Source organism: Erithacus rubecula (genome assembly GCF_903797595.1).
Source record: "Erithacus rubecula genome assembly, chromosome: 17".
Taxonomy (NCBI): Eukaryota; Metazoa; Chordata; class Aves; order Passeriformes; family Muscicapidae; genus Erithacus; species Erithacus rubecula.
The window spans coordinates 13089189-13109411 of NC_136669.1; the positions used below are offsets into that span (position 1 = coordinate 13089189).

The following is a 20223-nucleotide window of genomic DNA, read 5'->3' on the forward strand; positions in this document are numbered from 1 at the left end:
TCCCAAGTGTTAAACTTTCAGCAAAGCCATTTATTTCACGTTCCTGCTCCCACAGATCTCCAGGTAGGGACCCACATGAGCATCCCCCAACGCCCCAGAGGGAATTCATGACACGGCTGCCCCATTGTGCCAGTCTGGCCACTAACATGGGCAGAGGTGCTTGACCAGATGCCCCAGGCCTCAGCTGTGCCCAGTGCCAACACAGCCACGTCCAAGTTGAGACGGGGCATTAAAAAAATTTGATGTTTTGTTCCTTACAAATGAAAGGGAGACCTGACAGCAGCAGTGTGTCCCTGAAATCAAAGCGTAATTCTAAGGCTCTGGCGCCGTCATATAAGCTCATGAACTCTCTGCAGGGGCTGTGCAGGTTGATCTGGGAAGCTCACTAAGAGTTTAATGGCCATAAAAATAAAATCGCTTTTCCCTGCTTTAGACAAACCCAACCCTTCCCGGCTGGGCAGTGGGATCGCGTGGGCAGCCACTGCAGCAGCCACGGGGCGGAAAGTTACCAGTCTCTCAGCTCACCCACTTTTAATTGAGCGCCAGAACGGCGGTCACTCCATCCCCTCGGCCTGCTCCACATCAGCGCCCTCCAGCGCCTCATCGCCCTCCAGCCCCAGCTGCTCGGCCCCCGCGTGCACCAGGCCCCTCTCTCCCAGCTCGTTGCCCGCTCTAGCCAGCTCGTTGCCAGCCCTGTGGTGTCCTGCTGCCCCCCCGGAGTGGTCGATGGCCGCCTTCTTTGGCCTCAGCGTGGCAGCCACCGCCTCGGCCAGCTTCTCCTCCGGCACCATGTTCAGGATCTTCAGGGCAAACAGGAGCTGGAACTTGGCGGTTCCTACGAAGGAGTTGGCCAGGAAGTTGGGCAGCCCACCCATGCGATCCTTTTGGGTGTAGAGGGGGACGCGGACCATGCCCATCACCTGCAACAGCACGGGCACAGCTCAGCAGGAGCCACAGCAGCACCAGCCCCCCCTGCGCCCCGCACCCCCTGCACCCCACACCCTCACCCAGTGCCCGCCAGCCCTCGGCCCAGGCTCGCCCTGCCCCTGTGCCAGGTCCTGCCCCTCCCTCCCACACCAGCCCCTGCCCCTGCTGCCCATGGCCCCACTGAAACCCCTTCACTGCCCCTTACCAAATGCCCCCAGGCCCCTGCTCTCCCTACCCAGTCCCTCAGCCCAGCCCTGGCTCTGCTCCCCCTTCTGCCCCTTTGGAGGGATCCCACTGCCCCAGGCCACTACGGGGAGTCCCACTTTCCCCTCCAGCCCTGCCCTGCGTGGGGACAGCACGGCTGACCCACGAGTCCCCCTCGACCAGGCCACAACCCCGAGCCCGCTGTCTCTGCTCACATGGCTGCCGACACCCACCGAGCGCCCTGGGGGCGCGCGGGGAGGCCCTGGCTCTCACGCTCTGCCCCGGCCATCAGCCGGGCTCGGCTGCCCGCGAGCAGGAAGGTGCCTCCCGCACGGGAGGAACTCGGGTCACAGCGACATCACCACACCGCGGTCACGGTCCAGTCCGGGGCACTCAGCCCAGGGCAGGGGGAGATCCTCCCCAGCTGCAAACGGCCCTCGCCCACATCCTGAGGCCGAGCGGTAACACGGGGCTCAATCCCTGCGTGGGTGGACACCGGGAAAAGCTGGAGCTCAAGCCTGCTATGCTCTGGAGCCTGTGGCGCGACCCCGGCCGCAGTTCCTAACGCTGATGCCACGGGCGGTGCAGGCACCTGCCGCCGGCAGCTCTACCTGCGGTGCATTCCCCGGCCGGGCTGGCCAGGGCAGCCCGGCAGACCCAGGAGGGAAGCGGTGCCTTCCCTGGGCTAACTGAGAGCTCGCACACCCCTCCCGGGTGTCCCACCTCCATCCCGTGGTCTCGGGAATGCACCGCGCTGATCTCGATGGTGTGCAGCTCCTCCAGGGTGAGCTGCCTGGCGTAGAAGTGTGCCACCACGCGATGTGGCCCCTCTGTCAGGTGCGAGCACAGATAGTCAGCTTCCGTCAGGCGCACACAGCCTAAACCCAAGCCCAGCACCCGATTCAGACCGTCCTCCAGGGACCAGTAACGGCGATCCACGAACCCCCCGGGAAAGCCCAGCAGTCCGTCAAATCGCATCTGCATCTGCAATAGAGGCGCAGGGTGTTAATGGGGCACGGCGCGGCCCCCGGGGGGGGGCGGCAGGAGGCCTCCGGAGGAGCCGGAGGAGCGCGGGAGGCGTCGCGGCCCTACCAACTCCGGCGCATCCAGGACCATTGGCCGCCAAGCGGCCCGGCCGTCGGGGCTCTGCGCCCCGGCCGCACAAGCCCGCGGGCCCGGGGGCTCCCCCCCGGGCTCGGGCCCAGCCTGATACTACCGCCCTGCACGGGAACCACCGCGGAGCCACCGCCCCTCAGCCCGCCGCCCCCGGAGCCCGCGGCCCGACCCATCCCCGTCTGCCCCGACCCGGCCCGAGGGCCCGCCCGCCGCCGCCCTGCTCCCAGCCCCGGCCCGGCGCGGCCTCGCCCGCCCCTCACCAGCACGGCGTAGCGCAGCGGGATGCGGCCGAACAGCATGCCCGGGTTGGGCGCGTAGAGCATGGCGTGGCACGAGTGGCTCCAGCCCGGGCCGAGCCGCATCGCCTCGTACCGCGTGAGCGGCTTCAGCTCGGGCACACCGGGCACGCCGAGCGTAGGCAGAGGCGGCAGCGTTCCCATGGTGGGCAGCGGGCCCATGGCCGCCATCGTCCCCACGGCCGCCATCGCCTCGCGCCACCGCCACCAGCTTCGCGCACGCGCCGCGCCCACCGCGCCGCGGGGGCGGGACCAGCGCCCGCCGCAGCCAATGGGAGCGCGCCGCGCGCCGCGGGGCCAATGGGCTCTCGGCGGCGCCTGCCAATCGCCGCGCGTGCCAGAGGCGGGGTAGTCGGCGGGCGGGCAATGAGGGGCGGGCCTGCTGCGCGCGCCGCTCGCCTTATTAGGGCAGCAGCGCGCGCGGGGGCCGGCGGCGCACGCAGCCAATCGCAGGCAAGCGCGGGGGGAAGGAGGGGCGCCGAGGAGCACGCCGGGAAGGGGCGGGAACAAACAAGCCCCCACAATGTGCTTTGGCCACGCCCATCCCCGCCCCAGCACCTTGGCCCCGCCCTCCGCCCCCGGTGTGTCCCGCCCCCTCAGGTGCAGACGGACTCGCGTGGCTGCTTCACGGGTTTATTACTACAAACATAGACGGGGAATGGGGGGATGTGCCCCGGGACCCCCCGCAGAAGCAGAACAAGGCACACGGCGTGGGCAGCGCCGGGCTCTTGGGGAGCGGGCCGGGCCGGGGCCGGGCCGGCGCTGAGCCCGCACTGCCCCGCTCCCGCGGAGCCCCGCGCCCCGGCAAGGCAGGGAGGCCACAGCTATGTACAGGGCAGTGACAGCAAAGGGCTGTGCTCGGTAAGTACAAAATATACATCGGTAGTGTCCTTCTTCTGCCGACTCGAACCCCAAACCCCCCGCCCCGGCCCCCACAAACACCTCCCAGGTAAAAACACGACACCAGCCCCTACCCACCGCCGGGAAACATGCACAGGCTGTCGGTGCAGACCCCGCCTGCGGCCCGGAGGCTGCGGGGCCCGGGCTCGGCGGCACGGGCAGGGCCGGCCCCGCTCACGACAGGCTCTGCTCGTCCTCCAGGTGCAGACGGGGCTGCTCGAAGAGAAGGGGCTGCGTGGGGCTGCCGGTGCCGCGGACAGGGAACGTCTTGGTTAAGTCGGACGAGCCTGAGTGAGGAGAGGGAGTTCGGCCTCAGTAATGGGAGCCCCTGGCGTCAAAGAGCCCTGGCAAGGTGCTCGGCCATCCCTACTAGCCTGGACTGACCGCAGGAGATGGGGCTGGAGCCAGCCACTCATCCCCTCAGATGCAGGCTCAGTGTCACGGGTGGGACACATCTGCCACAGCCTGGGAGAAGCCGGCAGGGGCCTGGATGTTCGTGGTGCCCGCGCTCGGCAGCAGCGGGTGGGGAGAGGTTTCTGCTGCCCTGCCTGGGGTCCTGGCACTCAGGGGCAGCAGGGATGCAGTGCCAGGAACGGGAAGGGAGTGAGGACAGAGCCAACTCAGCCTGGCTGGTTTGCTGCACCCCCTTCCCTGCCCCGATGGCCAGGACCAGCCCCACCCCATCCCTGCTCTCTGCCAGCACTCCCAGGACGGCCCTGCAGCCCCACACAACAGGGATGCAAATGAAGAACGAGAAAACGTACCAGCTTACTCCTCTATACCAACAGAGCAGGAATCAGGACCCAGTGCTGCCCAAGACAGGAGGGAGGAAGGCAGACAGAGAGGGAAGGAGACATGAGAGAGGTGACTCAGAACAGACTGCAACTCTATGGAAGAAAACAGGCTGCAATGACAAGTCAGAGGTGAGGACAGCACAGTGTCCCACGGGCGTGCTCAGAGCACGGCACACTGGGATCCTCCTGCCGTGACAACGCTGCCCAGTCCCCCAGCTGCTGGCCCAGGGGGCTCCCCTCCCTCACCCAAAAGCAGGAGCACACTTGGGACACACAGGAGGCCTCTGTCACACAGAACTGTGCCAGGAGCGGCTGCAACTCAAAGAGAAGAAAGGAGGGGAAGGACAGAGACACAAGGGTGGGGGAGGAGGAGAGAGAAGGGGGGCCCAAGCTACTTCTGTGTAAGCTCCCCTTGCCCACCGCTCACTCCGCCCACTGGGAGGAGGTGGGAGCCCGTTCCAGTACCAACCCAGGGACACAGCTCCCCCTGCCCTGGAGCCTCGCTGCAGCCCTAACCCCAGCGGCCCCGCCCTTACCTGGCAGGAACACGTCCACCGGGGGGTCACTGTCGGGCTGCGCCAGGCTCCGGCTCTCGCCGCAGCCGCCGTCCTGCAGCACGTCCTCCACCGAGGGCGGGCGGCTCCCTGCAACCAGCCCAGAGCGAGGCCCTCAGCCCAGCACAGCACCCTGGGGCTCATGGCCAGCGTGGGGTGAGGTTTTCCATGTGAGGAAGCTCCCCAGGCCCCCCCAGCCCCGCTGATGTCCCAGCAGAGCTGCTCAGATTGGCTGGGTCACAGTGGCCACCTCTTCACATGGCCTGAAATGTGCCCATCATTCGTCTCTTATCTGAGCACCAGAGCCCCATCCCAAAGACCCAGTGTGCCCAGTATACAGTGGATGTGCTCTCACCAGGACCCCAGTGGTGTCCTCATTGGTGCAAGGAGAGTTTATAGCATGGAAAGCTCTACTTGAGTAAAGTTCAGAGCAAGGTGAGATGCTTGGCAAATAAACCAGGGAGACCTCTGTGGATTTTGCTCCCTAACCTCCAAGAAAAGACCCCAGCACCTTTCCCTGGTGAAGAACAGAGCCTCAGAGATGGACTTAGGGGGCTGGATGTTTCTGAGCTCATCTGTTCGTTCCCCAGTTGCCCCCATCCCACCACAACAGCACTGAACCCCAAGCCAAGGTCTGGCTGCACCCACACCTACCCTGCTGCACTGATGAGGCCTCCTCCATCTCTTCCCCTGCCACGCTCTGTAAGGAGGGACAGCACAGGTTACTTCTGCAGCTGGAGGCCTTTGGTGTGCCATTCTCCTGCTCTGGCTTTCTCCAGGGAGCTGTGCTCAGGGCCAGAGCTTGTTCCAGGGCAGGAGCAGGGGGCTACCCCAGTGCTGTAGCACCACAGGCTGGGATGGAGGAGTCTTACCAGCAGTGGTCACTGGAAGCTCCTAAGGCCCAGCTCCCACCCCTGCCCCAAACACTGCTGAGCTTGCCCAGCATGCTGGGTAAGGTCAGCTCTGCCATGGCTCCAGCTGAGTGGTTTTCCACTCCCAAAGAGGTGTCAGGAGCACACGGAGTGGCTTCATGCTGCCCCATGGAGCCCTAGGGGTACATAAAGCAGCCAGGACTCTTGGCTGTGGGCAATGGCCCTTCAAAAAACACTTCCCATGTCACAGAAGCCCCCCCAGCAGAGCACACACTCACCTCTGGAGAGCTGGTCTCCCTCAGGACCAGCTCACCCCCACTCAGCACCGCCTGCGAGTCAGAGTCCTCGGAGAGCTTCTCCTCATCCTCCTCGTGGATTGGGGATGAGGGAGACCGTAGTGTGCTGCAGCAAGAGAAACTCCATTTGCAGGGAGCTGCCAGCACCTGGGGCCTGGAGGACTTGGGGACAGCACAAGCCAACTCTCATGAGCAGGAGCTCACACTGAGGAGCTGAATTCATCAGGGCCTCCAGTACTGGCCACATGGAGAACAGCAGCAGCAGGATGGGACAGAGCCAAGTGGTGCCAAACTTCAGCACAACAAGAGGCCCAGGTCCTACGCTGCTTCTCACATTTCAGGGAGGAAACTTTCACCCTTCCCAGGTGAAAATCTGGGCTGGAGCACAGTGAGGAGTGCCAGGAACAAACCCAGTCTGATCTGATCTGATCTGAACAGCCCCTGACCTAAGCTCTCCATCACAGGGCCAACAGAGGAGCCTTCAGACAAGAACTACAGGATCTCAGTTCAGCACTTTGTGCTCTGAAATCCAGGTCACTCCTCTCCCTATTCCTCTGCTCCTGAGGAGCTCCATGGAAAGCTGAAATCCAATAAGGTTTGGACATCAAATGTAAATTCTAGGACTAAGTGCATTGGGAAAGAGACATTTCCATCCAAAGTCTTTACTGTCAGGCTGGTGAGGTCCTGGTTGCCCAGAGAAGCTGTGGCTACTCCATCCCTGGAAGTGTCCCAGGCCAGGTTGGACAGGTCTTGGAGCAACCTGGGACAGTGGAAATTGTCCACAGTGGGGGGGGTTGCAGTGAGATGAGCTTTATGGCCCTTTCCAATGCAAACCATTCTGTAATTCTATGACTAAATTCTCCTTGTTAAAAATCCTTTCTTTTGGTGATAGTGCCAGGCCATAGGAGACACAGGCTGTTACCTCAGGTTGAACACAGGACAAGGTCCCAGTTCTCTCCTTGGCACAAGTACCTGCTGGCCTCCTAAAATTCTGAGTTAGCCGTGCTAGCAGTGATGGGCCCAGCCAGAGCCCTCTCCTGGCTCCCAGCGCGCGTGGCCACCAAGCCTCAGGGCTTGCAAGAGCAGCGGACCCCGTGCCCTGCTGACCTGTCTGGAGACTTGCTGCGCTTGCCCTTCTGGTGGGCAGGCTCCAGGGCTCTGTCCATGGGCACGAGCGGGCGGCTGGCGGGGGGGCAGCCCGTCCAGCACCCCCGAGTAGCTGATCTCCTCGTACAGGGGGGCCGAGGGCAGCGACGGCGACACCGAGCGCAGCCCGTTCAGCGCCTCCAGCAGCGAGATGGGCTCGTAGCCCGGGGGGATGTTGTCAGAGCTCTGCAGGTGAGAAACGGGGGTGTTAGTTAGGGAAATAGCACCAGGCTGGCAGCCCCCTGCCCCCCACTGCCACCTCTCCAGGAGTCTTTGGCTCCTTCCCTGGCAATAGCCACACATTCCCCTCAGGGCTGCAACGCTGGTGATGCTCCAGGCAAGTTCCCAGAGCAGTGCTTGAGAGATTGGGCATCCCCCTGATGTGCTTTCAAGAGCTGGGCAAGGAGCTGAGAAAGCAGGGTCCTAAAAAACTGCTATAAAATACATCTGGATTTTTTCCTCTGAAAGCTCTTCCAGTGATTCAGAGACCCTTGCAGCTCAATGAACATCCCATTTGTGCTCCCAGCCATGGAACATGCAGCTGTTTCACAGCACCACCAGTGTCACTGAGGCAGAGCTGAAGGAGGGGAGCATGTGTGCAGCAGCTGAGAGGTGGTTCTTGAGGTATACCCCAATTCCACTTCCCCCATGTCCTCTCAGTTGCTAAAACTGGTTCCATGCACAGTCACCTCTGCTAAATGGCAGGAAAGGAATCACAGAACCACTGACCTCATAAGGAAGAAAGAAAACCACACCAATTCCCATTCCCTGTATAAATTACAAAGCTGCCAGTCAAAGGGACCCTTGCAAAGCCATTAAACCAACACCAGTTCAACTCCAAAAATCCTCCTGATCATAAAGACCCTGTGGACACAGAGACAAATGGGGTTTATGCTGCAGCCCAGGAGGCCACAGGCAGCTCAGCCCAGCCTGATGCAAATCAAGAGGTGACACTCCCACAGTTCAGGCTACATTAAATTGAGATCTTTCAGACCTGTGTCCTCAGGGAGATGGTTCTAAGTTGAATGGAGGATGGCATGGTGCTGCTAAGCCTGGCCATGAACCTCCACAGCTTCTGTGTGCCCCATGTCCTAGTCACACCTGCAGATGAACCTGCCCAGCCTGTCCAACACAGCCCCTAATTTGATGTGATCCAAGTGCTGAACTGATTCACAGGAGGAGTTACGTCTGATGGGGAGGGAAGAATGAGTGACCTCTGGGGTCAGTCACCAACCCACATCCCAGTATTGGTCCTGTGAGGATTATGAACATTGAAGATAAAACAGCTCAGCTAAACTAGCAATGGGAACACCAGCTGTAGGTGGTAGGGCCAAAAGCCATCACCAAAAAACTTTTCTTCTGCAGACAGCAGCTCAGCTGTACTATTGTGTGCATAGAAAAGTCAGGGAGAAACCCCCCCCCCAAATTCCTGTTTGGGACTTTTTCTCCTGGCTGTGCAGAGCAGGCCCTGAGGGTTCAAAGGCTGCCCATTGCTGTGGTGAAAGCTCAGGTTGCATGGCACAGCTCAGAGGCAGAGGAGGATTTCCCAGCCCGTGGCTGTGACACCCTCACTGAGACAACATTCCCTTCTGGGACTCTCACACCACAGGAACACTGCCAGTCCCTCTGGGAGGTTTGCAGAGAGCCAGGTCATACCAGAATGGGTTCAAACCTGAACCAACACCAGGTTTTCTCCAGACCTGACAAGCCCAGCAAGCCATGTTACTGCAAGGCTGAGTATCTGAGCTGGCCTGGGCAAAATAAAACTGTAACATTCTTGATAAAGATGACAGCCATGGCTGCATTTGATGGCAGTAAACACAGAGGGCACAAACAGCCTTCCTGGCCTGGGGGCTCCCTCACCTTTCCCCTTCCCAGCTCCTGGACCCTCACAACTGCCATGCATATGTCCCCAGCACTACAGTTACACCCCCAAAACAACTCAGAGGGTCCCAGCCAAGACAAGCTCCATCCTTTCTGTTCCTGTAAAAGCAAACCAGCCTGTCACAGCCAGTGCTCCTGAATGCAAGACCAGCTCCAGCTGCACCTCTATATCCCAGCACCACAAACCACACCAACATGTGCTCCACCAAACTGCCAAGGGAATGAGGTAAGTGCAAGGAAGCTTTTGGGTGAGCTGTGGGGACTGCAGCTTGCCCACAGCCCTATGAAGCTGTGAAAACATCTAGGCCAGGAACCATCAATCAGCCAGGGCACAGTCCCTGAGAGTCAGCATCAGACCCCTGTGCCAAGCTTCCTTCCTGCTTGTGCCTCCACAGGCAAACCAGGGATGTCAGTGACCATCTGTGCAGGGTGTGAGCATCTCAGTGCCAATGTGAAGGACATGGAGTGTCACAGCCTGGCAGGGCACAGGCCAAACCCAGCGTGTCAGCAAGCCCTGGTGTGTGACACTGCCACATGCAGGTGACACAGAGCTGCCAAGTGCAACCAGCCCAGTCCACTTACTGTTCTTACTTCTCTCCTAGGCTTCCTGCTGGGCAGGGAGACAGAGCTCACCTTAAAGGGTTTAAAGGGGTGCTGTCAAGAGAAAACCATGTTTTAAAGAAGTTGTTTCTTGAGGTTAGTGACAGGAACAGACACACAGCACCGTGTCCTCCACACACCACACTCTCCTTTACAACAACCCTGGGGCTTCACCACCCTGTTCCTCAGCCCCAGCTGAAAGCAGCAGAGGGCAGATGGATAAACACAACCTTTTCTGTGACAGTGTCTGTTCCCATGAAAGCCTCTAGGATGACCTAGGTGCAGTTGTCCTTCTCCTCATTCTAATCTTGGTGTCTCACCAGAGCCAGCTGTGCAACAGCTCTGCTCAGGCAATGAGCTGCTGCCCTTACCACACTGGGGACATGCACCTGGGCCCTGAGGCCACCAGCACACTTCCTGTCCCACACTGCCTCAGATGCATGCCAAGACACCCAGGGAAGCTGCCACAAGGAGGCCTTTCTACTGCTATGCTGGGAACCCCAGTATCAAGGCTATTTCATCTGTGTACTGCGAAAGAGATTACGTGTGCAAGTCCAACTGGAACCCCTCTGCCCTGTTTTCACAGCTCCCACCTGTCATGCCCAGAGTCTGCCACTTTTCTCTTGGGCCAGGCAACAAGAAACCTTCTCATCCTGAGATTTCTGTGGATTTGTTTCCTCCAATCCAGTCGTGTTACTAATCCAGCAGGTTAATAAGAAAAAGCAGCACTGCTTGGGAAGCCCTCAGTGTTCCTGAGGTCCCAGGGCCAGCAGCCATCAGTCCAAACAAGTCAGCTGCTTGCTCAGGCTGGGACCAGTGGCCAGGCTTTGCACAAAGCCCCCAGGTACTTACAGAGTGCTCATCATGGTCCACACTCTGTGCCAGCACGGGGCTGAACGACACCGGCGACAGAGCCCCCGGCTTCTTCCTCACCGCCCGGATCTGCAGCAGGGCACGGAAAGCTGCAGGGAGAGGAGGGGTGACTGCACAGCCCAGCAGGGCCAGGCCATGCCAGAGCTCTGGCCTGGCCACAGACACACCTTGGGCATGAGGGAGCTCCCCTGTGCAGGGGCAGCAGGGATCTGGAGTGCCCCAAAGCCAAGTGATGGGGTTGGGCTTCCAGCCCATTGATCTACACAGGGAAGGGATCTGCTGGCTGATCTCCTGTGGAGAACAGGCACTGCCTGCCCCAGTACAGTCATGGACAGGGTACTTCAGCTACTGTACAAGTGTAGAAAAGTTCCCCTTAAGGGTAGGTCACAAAAACACAGTAAGAAAAGCATGAGCTCGGCCTCAGGAGTGCACTGCACACTACAGGTTGGGTGAGAACTCATTAAAACCCTTTGGGTTCCTTCAGATCCCACACATCTCAGCCCTGAGGTCCAGCTGTGGTGGTGAGAACCTCCAGCTGAAGGATTAGTGGCTGTACTCCTGTCTCCAGCACAGCCACCCCTCAGTCCTCCCACCACCATAGCTTTGATCTCCACTCCCTGCAGATCTCTTCTATCTGTAGATCTTTAATATTGCTTGTTCATCTGTGCCAAGGGCACAAACAAACGAGCCAGACATCTGTTCTGATGCAGCTGTGAGAACTTGCCAGGCATCTCCTGGTTCTTGTTACACCCAGCCCCTTCAAGATCAGCCTAGAGCCAGAGAACAGAGGTACAAATCTATCCTTGCTGCCTCTGCACTCCCCAGAAGCAGATTCCCAGGAAGTCTGAGATGGGGGCATTTTCCAAATAAATACAACCTACTCTCCCACAGCCTGCAGATGAGTCAATGCTGTTCCTGTGTTTTATGATGTGCTGCTTATAGTCAAAGCTCTCTGGCACTTCCTCTGGTGAGATCTTGCTTTTGGTTACTGCTCTTTGCCAGGTTTGGACTGTTAGGACTTAATTTCTCAGGCCAAACATGAATTCTAGGCTTTTTATTTCTTTCCCTGAGAATTGTCATTTAGAAACAATCAAATACCTCAGAGACCAGGGGGCAAAACACACACTCTGCCCCTTCCAACAAAACCAAAAATTTCTGAAGGGCCTCCTGTGCCGCTGTGCTTTTTAGAAAAAACACAGAATTCAGCAAATACTGCCTGAGTGTCAAAACATGTATTTAAGTTTTTCCATCTTTTGGGAGCTCAGCAATGCAGGGGCTAAGCAAATCCCCATAACTCCTGGCAGAGCAAAAGACTGCAAACTGACTGTTATCCTTGCCTGGTGAAATTTGGGTAAATCCTTGCCTGGTGAAATTTGGATAAAGTTGTCAGAAGATAAAAAAAATCATGCTATGTACTTGGACAGCCCTCCAGTGGTGCTGTCTGCTCTCTCAGCCAGATATCCTCAGGATAAAGCTTCTCCATCCCTTTCTTAGCAGGATTTTCCATTATCTTCACCAAAACACAAGAACTGCACAGCCCAAAGCACATGCACCTTCAGATCCACCCCAGGGAGAGGGTGAGTGGCCAGAGAGGCACTGCACAGAGAGCCACTCTCCTCTCCTGTCTGAGCACATTTATTCTCAGCGCTGGGAATCTCCAGATGCAGAGAGAGCAGCAGCAGCTCGAGGCTGAGCCTTAGGGGTGGGGAACTTAAAAGGGACTCCTCCTCCCAGCCTGCAATGCCTTATCAGGAGCTGGGGAGGGCACTCAGGGAGCCTGGGGAGGGGGCCAGGGCTCTCAGGGAGGATGGGGAGGGGTCAGGGCACTCACGCAGGCGGCAGATGGGGCAGTTGTTGGCCTGGTAGCGCAGGGTGTCGGCGCAGGAGTTGCAGAGGCAGAGGTGGCGGCAGGGCAGGATCAGCGTGTCCCGCAGGTCCGACAGGCACACCACGCACTCGTTGCTGTTGTCACTGTTCTCGTCGTCTGAAGGCTGCAAGGAGAGGCAAGGGGTCGGCATGGGAGTGGTGGGGTGCTGCCAAGGGACAGCAGCCTGGGGCAATTTTCCACCCAAAAGTCTGGAAAATCTCTTTTTGCAGCTCTCAGCAGGGTTTCCTCAGGGAGAGCAAAGTGTAGCCCACACAGCCCTGCTCACACTCCTTCCTCTCAGGGCACTGCACTGCGAATTCAAGGCAGGGTTGTCCTTCCCCAGAGCCATGTTCTGTTCAGAAGGAACCCATTTTGGGGCAGGGATCCCCTTGACTGAGGCTGACCAGGAACAAGCTCCTGCATCCCATCCTGGTGGCTCCAGGGTCAACAGGGAAGTGAAGTCTTTGGCACTCTGGCCTTTTCCCCACAACCCTAAAAGGAGCTGTGTGCTGCCTGTCATTGCAGCCATGCCTAGCCCAGCTTCCACAGGTCCCCTGAGCAAGGGAGTGATTCTCCTGCACACCCTGTGCTGGCACAAGTTCTGATGCAGTTGCAGGAGAACCAGCCCAGGGTGCTCACCTGCCCTGGTAAAAGGCTCAGAGTGCAGCCATTCAACATGAATGTGCTTCATACCCATCTTTCTCAGAGCCCCACAGATTGGATCACAGCCACTGATCAAGCTGGGAGAGAAACTCACCCTCCAACCACAAGACTGACACCAGAAAGCTCCACAGTCTTCCCATTGATGCTACAGGAGTTGTGCAGAGCCCACCATGATGACCCAGGATGGGGCACCCTGCACCTTTACCTGGGGCCCCTTTGGTCATCAGGGCTAACACATGGACAACCTTGGTGTTAACAGCAATTGTGCTGCTGCCACATCCTCACCCAGCCTTTTTTTGGAGTGAGAGCAGGCTCTTTGCTGTCCCACTCACATGGTTTGCTGAATAAGGAAGAACAAAAATGGCCCCAGGCCACTTGTCTGACAGACCACGAACACAGGATTGCTAAATCACCAAAATCATCTCAAGACCCTCAATCCTCTTAATAGATCCTATAAAAGAAAAATCTTGGAAAAAATTTCTCCCTCCTGCCTCTTCAGGTGCTACCTGTAGGCACAGGCAGATAGGGATCACAGGATGCTGTGGGCAGGGCACTGGAGAGGAAATCCTGCTTGTCATGCTCTGTGGTCACTCCACTGTGTGTAAATCATGGACTCCACACCCCACTGTGGTGTGAGCCCAAGGCCAGCACTGGGTACACTCCACAGCCCAGGTGGCAGCAAAGGGCAGCTCTACAAAGGCTAAAAGGAAGAATAAAGCAGTCACACAACCTGTGCAGGGCTGTGCAGCAGGCTGGGATCCAGCAGCAGCTCCTCCTCAAGATGGGAAATGTTTCTGGTTATGGCATTTGCATGTACATCCCTTAGGGGTGCTGTGCTCCCTCCTGCTGGGGAATGCAAGTGGAATGTCTCTGAACACTGGCAAGCCCCAGAGAGCTCAGTTCTCTGAAATACTGCAGGAACATGCAAGAACCCCCAACCAGAACATGAAGAAGCCACAAGAGCAAAGCACAGACACCAGGCACAACTGCCTTGACTGCAGAGGCAGCAACACTGGCTCTCTACAAGCCTTAAAGTCAGTGCTCTGACACACCCCTGAGGCACTGATGCCCTTCTCTCCTAGCAATCCCAGCCACAGGGAACATCCTCAATAGTCTCATGCTGCCTAAAGTCACCTCAGCACAACTCCACTGACTGTTTGGGCCTGACACCAGGGATGAGCTGTCATCCCTGGGTTCTTGGGTGCCTGCAGGAATGACAGGCTTGACTCTGGGGAGCATCTCCACATTGCCCTGACAATCCCCATGGTTAAACTCAAAAGCAGAAGGTGCAGGCTGGACTCTCCCAGCTGAGGGAGCCTCCTGGGCACCTTTACCTTGGTCTCCTGGTTGTTTTTGTTCTCGATGCCATAGATCTCCTGAAGCAGGTAGCTCACCCGGTCAACCTAGGGGAGAACACCACAGTTGGAGTGACAGCTGCTCTGCCCTTACTGGTTTATGAGCACCTTCCCCCCCCTCCCTGTGTCAAATGCCCATGTTACACCCAGAGCTCCCCTACAGTGACATGAAAAAGGTAACAGAAACAAATATTGCAGAGGACAGCTGGGAGAATGGGTCTCTCCTTGCTCAAAAAGAAGAGTCCATCCTGCTTGGTCTGAGCAGAGAGTATTATTTGGATAGCTGGGTTATCAAAATAATCTGAAAACAAGTACTCTGCTTGTCCCAGACATCAGGAATACACACCCACAGCTCAAATAATCCAGAGGCAATCAGCCTTCTACAGTCCTCTCCCCTGTGAGATCCTGTTTAACTTTAACCAAGATGAACTTCCACCCATTTTTGCAACCTCAGAGGAAGGGCTGTGCCAACAGCTCTTTACTGGCACACCAGTGGCAGCACATCACCTCCCTGACCATCCCCTGGGAGCGTAAGGTTAAAGCTACTGAGGACAGAGAAATTGTGTCCCTTAGCAAGAGAAGCACTCAAGGAATAACTCTCTGTTAGTCCAGTGTCATTTATTGCTATCCCCAGGCCCTGGGCAGCATCTCTAAATTGGGGGTGTGGTGGCAGAAGGTGCTTGAGGCACAGGTGGAAGTTGCTCAGAGCCTGGGACAATTCCAAGCCATTACTTCTGCAAAGTGGCAGCTGCCTGCAAAAACCCCACCAAACAGCTGAATCACAGCACTCAAGGTAGTCAAGATTCAGTCCTGTTAAACATCATTGATGATCTGGATGAGAGGATAAATGTACTCTCATTAAGTTCACAGACAACATTAAGTTTGGTGGGAGTGTTTATCTGCTGGATGGTAGGATGGCTCTGCAGAAGCATCTGTAACACCAGGGGAAGCTCAGGCTGGACACCAGGAGGAATTTCCTCACAGAAAGGATTGTTAACCATTGGAAGGGGTTGCCCAGGGAGGTGGTGGAGTCACCATCCTTGGAGGTGTTCAAGAAATGACTGGGCTAGGTGGCATCACAATCACAGGTTGGACTCAATCTTTCAGCCCTTTCCCAACCTAAATGATTCTGATTCTGTGATTTGGTGCTACACAGCAGCTTCCCCAGAGCAGGATGTGTTCCTCCACAGAAACCCTCACAACAGGCAAATGGTGAGCGGGTTATAAGGTACCAAACAGGCACATCTCACAAAAAGTGGGAGGAAACACTTCCTTGCCATCTCCAGGAGCTGTCCAGCTCCCAACATGCAATAAAGCCAAGTCACCAGCACACCAGTGCTAAAAAGAGCTTGTCAGTCCCAGCACCTCTGTAATTTCCATGTCAAACTGGCTCTGCCCTCTCTTGTCACAGCTCAGAAGAGGAGTGGCTTTGCCATGGCATTCCAGTGCTGCAGTTGACACATGGCAAGGTGGGGGCAGGAGCTGGCTCTATCCAGCCCATGTGCCAGTTCAGAAATGCTCTGAGCTGGGACACAGCAGTGATAACAAACTAATTCCAGAGTCTCCCTGTGTAACCCAGTGTGCAGCTCACAGACAATCTGTTCTAGGCCTGCATTTCATGGCAATGAGATCAGCTGTTGGACTGCTGAGCAAAACCCTCTGCAGCGGATCACAACTCACCCAGGAAGTTTGGGAACAATTATGTGGGAGATGTTCTTTTGTAACTTGGCATTTCAAATAGAGTCTTGTTCCAGCATCCTGACTCCTCAGAGGATCATGATGAGTGACTGTGAGTGCAGAAGTTGTCAGCTCAAAGCACAGAAGAGGTCAGGAAGAAAGAGGCCGAGTCTCTGCAGGACTCTGCATTCCTTTTGACTTCTCCCTTTTAAAAATCCTGAGGAGCTTCTGTCCCACTAGGGAAAGAGTAAGCAGTGCAACAAAGCTCTTCCTGGGAAGAGCTCTAGGTTTTCAGAGTTCTTCAGAAGGAGTAGGTGGTTGTATACAGTGCTTCACCTTCATGCTTCTCCAACCCATCCCACACCACGTCATCCTTCCAAAGGCTTCCACTGCTATTTACAGCCTCAGCAGATGCACACACAGCCACTGGCCAAGTCCAGGTCGTGGTTTTCTGCTGATCCATCTGTTTGTATTCATCCCTGCTGACTTTCTTCAGACAGTTGGTGCTTACACTACAACTGAACTCAGCACAGAGCAGTTCAGCTCATGCACTGCTGCTTCCTGATCAATACCCACAAAAGGATCCCACAACCCTGGCAATGGCAGGGAGGGGAAGACAAAAGAAAAGCAGGGATGGCAAAAAATGTACAATGTTATACAGATGGTTTACTCCAGACATAGACTCTACACCTCTGCACTCTTCTCCTAAGGGTGCAGATGCTATCTCAGTTTCAGTGGTGCTGTGTGTTTTTCCAAATGCCATCTTGAGCTGATTACTGACAGTGCCTGCAGGGACTGGAATGAACATCTTTAAGCAAAGAGTGTCTTATTAAGGCACTTAATAATCTTCTTGGTAGCAAAAATTCAAATTCAAGTCAGAAATCCCTAGCTATCAAGTAGGCAGATGAAGTGAAACTCGCTTAAAGCTAAAACACAGCACACAGCTAAAGCTGAAAGGATCGACCATCAAAATTCCATCTCTTTCTTGAAGACATTTCAAGCTGATTCTTGCAGCAGAATCACCACCAGATTTCTTTTCAGAAGGTGAAATTCTTGGCAATCTTAGCAGTTTGCAGTTGCTTATGTATTTCTGGCTATGCAGGACTGCATACAGCCTCAACCTGGATAAGACACTACCCAGATTCTGCACATCACACCACACCAGCATGGGGGACAAGACAGCAAAATTAAGGGCTGCAAGCACCTCGCTGCCTTTGCTTATGATATCTGAGCTAAGGAGGTGAGATCTCAGGCTCTCAGTGAACACCAAACCTTCCCACTGGGTACAGCCAGGCACCTGTGGGACACCAGCAAGTCATTAACCAAGAGCAGAAAGGAAACAGGTACTTACAATCTGCTTCTGTTTTAGCGGCTTCACGGAAAAACTGCCATCAACATGCTAGCAGGGGAAAAAAAGAGACATTAAAGCATTAAACAGCTGCAGTGTACAAATCAATACAGGCTCATTTCAGAGCTGGTGTCTGCTGGCTAAGGGGAGAGCAGGGTGTATATCAGCAGGACAGCCTGGATGGCTGCAGCCCCTCAGCAGTTAGTGGACTGGGGTATTGGAGAGCTACTGGTCTGCTCCAGTGTGGAGCCAGGTGGACTTGGCTCAAATTAAACCTGGCTGAAGTGGGTCAGAGCCCACACAAAACTCCCCTGGCACACTGGTTGCAAGCAGCCCAACTGGGTGCAGACAATTCTTCAGCCAGTCCAGCAAGACTTGGCAGGGGATATTTGTTAACACTCTAAATAACAGAGTCACTCAAGGCCGGAGCCCTTGACAGAGCAAGGGGCTGCCATGAGGCTGAGAACAAGGTTTGTCCACTGGATGGAGTCAGAAACAAGCCCCATGTGCTCCACATCCTCAGAGCTGGGAGCTTTTCATTTGCTCAGTGGCAGCAGGCACAGCTGGAACAATTCTGTGAGTGCCTGGTGCCAGAATTAGTGTGCCAAGTCTACCTTCCCCATCACCCCAAAAGGGCCACTAAACTGAAACCAACTCCTCTCCAGCCTAAAGAGCAGCAAAGGAGACTCAGGGGATGTTCCAGCAGATCTGTATCTGTTTGCTGAAGGAGTCTCAGAAGGAAAGGACAACAACATCACACCACAGACAAAACAGTCCTGTTTTCAGGCAAAAAAGTTTCTGCCTTTGGAGGAGCTGCAAGGTCAGACTACACACAGGATCAAGGTTATTCTTCTGATCTTAAAAGATACATACAAATAGCAAGTTACCAAGTCCTGCTGGTCTGTTTTTCCTCTGAACAAGCTCTGGGGATCAGAAGTGCTCATTTATCAAGGACCTCCCCTGGATTTATAGACCTACACTTCAAACACTGCAATTACTTTAAGGATGGAGAATGTATTTTAGCCAAACAGGGAGGATGAGGAACTCAACATGTACTTTGCCTTGTGACTTTTTATTAAAAGGGAGATTTTAATCTTGTTTTAAGCATTCAGTGGAAGATGAGAGGTAAGAAGTGGCTGAACTATGACTGAAGGATTCCAGTGTGCTGTTTTTTCACATCAGCCAGAGGAAACTGCAATAACCTGCCCTGGTCCTAGGGGTGCTGCAGCTGACTCCATCTCATTTCTGACAGATGTCCAATTGCCAGGAGAAAAGCTACCTATAAAGCCAGTGCTCAGAGCAGCCTTTCTAACAGGGGAAAACTCACTTTCTTCACAGACCAAGTCCAACAAAAAAAGCATCCTAAAACACTTGGAGCATCTTCCAGCCATATGCTCCCTTAGCAGTGACTGTGCTTGCCATGCCCTCTGACTCAGCTTGTCACCATCCACATTATCCACCTCGGAGGAACAGAATTAGGACCTGGCAGGAACCAGGCAGATTGAGATACAGAAGTCAGCCACCTGCCAGCTGGGAAGTGAGGAATTTCCAACAGCACAGCCCTGATGTTGCTCCCCTCTACATTTCCAGCTCCTCTTGCCTCAGCTCAGCACGTCACTGCAAGTATTAGCTGCCCAGAAAATGTGTCTGCAGTATTACCACAACCAGACACAACAGGGTTGTGCTATGGATGGGCTCAGTTATGGATATTGCAAGTGTTTTCAGGGTCCAGTTACCAAGGGAAGAGAGTTTGTTATCAAGGCCTGTGCACAAGCTTGGCCTGACCACATAGGCAGGGTGAGTTACATCAAACACATCACTCAAAAGCAGTGGAGCTCAGACTTCAGTGGTGCATCCCAATCCTTCCAAGAGGGCTTGGTCCTGTGTGTAAACTCAGGCCTAACAATGCAACAGGGTCTGGACACAACAGATCCAGTTCTGCAAAAAGCATGAAGCCCTGGAAAACTGCATGGCAGCAGGCATGGCAAACACCTCCAGGGAACACACCATCCACACACAGGAAACAGCCTGACATTCCCTGAGTGACCAGCTCAGGTACAAATGACAATTACAGGCTGCACAGCAGCTGCTGCAAATGATTCTTTGTACTACAGCAGCACCCAGGAACCCCAGCCACAGGCCAGGACACTGTTGTGCCAAGTGTTATATAAATACAAACTAATGACCTGTGGAAATGCTTACATACACAAGAACAGGGACAGAGGGATAAAAAAGCCCTCATTTACCTTTTCAAATGCAGCCAGGAGAACATGGGCATGACCAGTGACCTCAACCACCACTGCAAAAAGAAAAAGGGCAGAACTGGTTAAACCTCTCAGGCAGCACAAGCATAAATGTACCCTGAGCTAAATTTTAGTCCACTTACAATTTCTGAGCTGCCATCTGTTCTATTTTTATCTTCTCTTAAAAAGATAGAACTTTTCTTATCTTGCCATCAGGTTGGCTCAGAACAGAGCAAGAACAAAACCCTGCTGGGCTCTGTGGTGGGCCCTACACAACCATGCCTTCATTGTCCTGGGTGCTCCAAAACCATCCCACTTTGTTAGCAGAGGTTGGAAAGGAACAGTAGAACAAAGCACTCAGTGGGATTTCTCCTGTCCCCTGAAATTCCTGGGCTTAATTACCTGAATTTATCACAGATCTATCTGGTCTAATAGCAATTGGCAGCATTCCATCCCTGTTACTTATCACTTTATTTCAGTCTAGTCAGATGTGCTTATAAAACATTTCTCATACTGACTTCTCTGTCCAGCTTTCCCCAAAGAGAAGCATTTCCCCTCTTCCAAAACTGAGGGCTCCCTCTCAATCCCAGAGCAAGGGAAGGGGCTGT

At 55.4% G+C, this 20223-nt stretch overlaps 2 protein-coding genes across 2 annotated transcripts in view; both read right to left on the minus strand.

Annotated features, from left to right (window-relative positions):
- Positions 1-9: 9 nt before the first annotated feature.
- NUDT16L1 (nudix hydrolase 16 like 1) lies at positions 10-2790 on the minus strand. The gene is made up of 3 exons (XM_079320571.1): positions 2508-2790; positions 1855-2115; positions 10-920 (listed from the first exon to the last, which is right to left on the minus strand). Exons 1-3 carry the CDS (start codon positions 2730-2732, stop codon positions 555-557), a joined length of 852 nt encoding a protein of 283 aa, XP_079176697.1. The 5' UTR covers positions 2733-2790; the 3' UTR covers positions 10-554.
- A 372-nt stretch (positions 2791-3162) lies between these two features.
- MGRN1 (mahogunin ring finger 1) overlaps positions 3163-20223 on the minus strand; it is a 47962-nt gene continuing 30901 nt past the window's right edge. Inside the window, 11 exon segments of the mRNA XM_079320570.1 lie at positions 3163-3730; positions 4774-4881; positions 5446-5491; positions 5942-6065; positions 7067-7152; positions 7154-7291; positions 10442-10551; positions 12294-12453; positions 14327-14395; positions 17376-17423; positions 19619-19671. Of these exon segments, the coding sequence (XP_079176696.1) occupies positions 3618-3730; positions 4774-4881; positions 5446-5491; positions 5942-6065; positions 7067-7152; positions 7154-7291; positions 10442-10551; positions 12294-12453; positions 14327-14395; positions 17376-17423; positions 19619-19671 (1055 nt within the window). The 3' untranslated portion in view covers positions 3163-3617.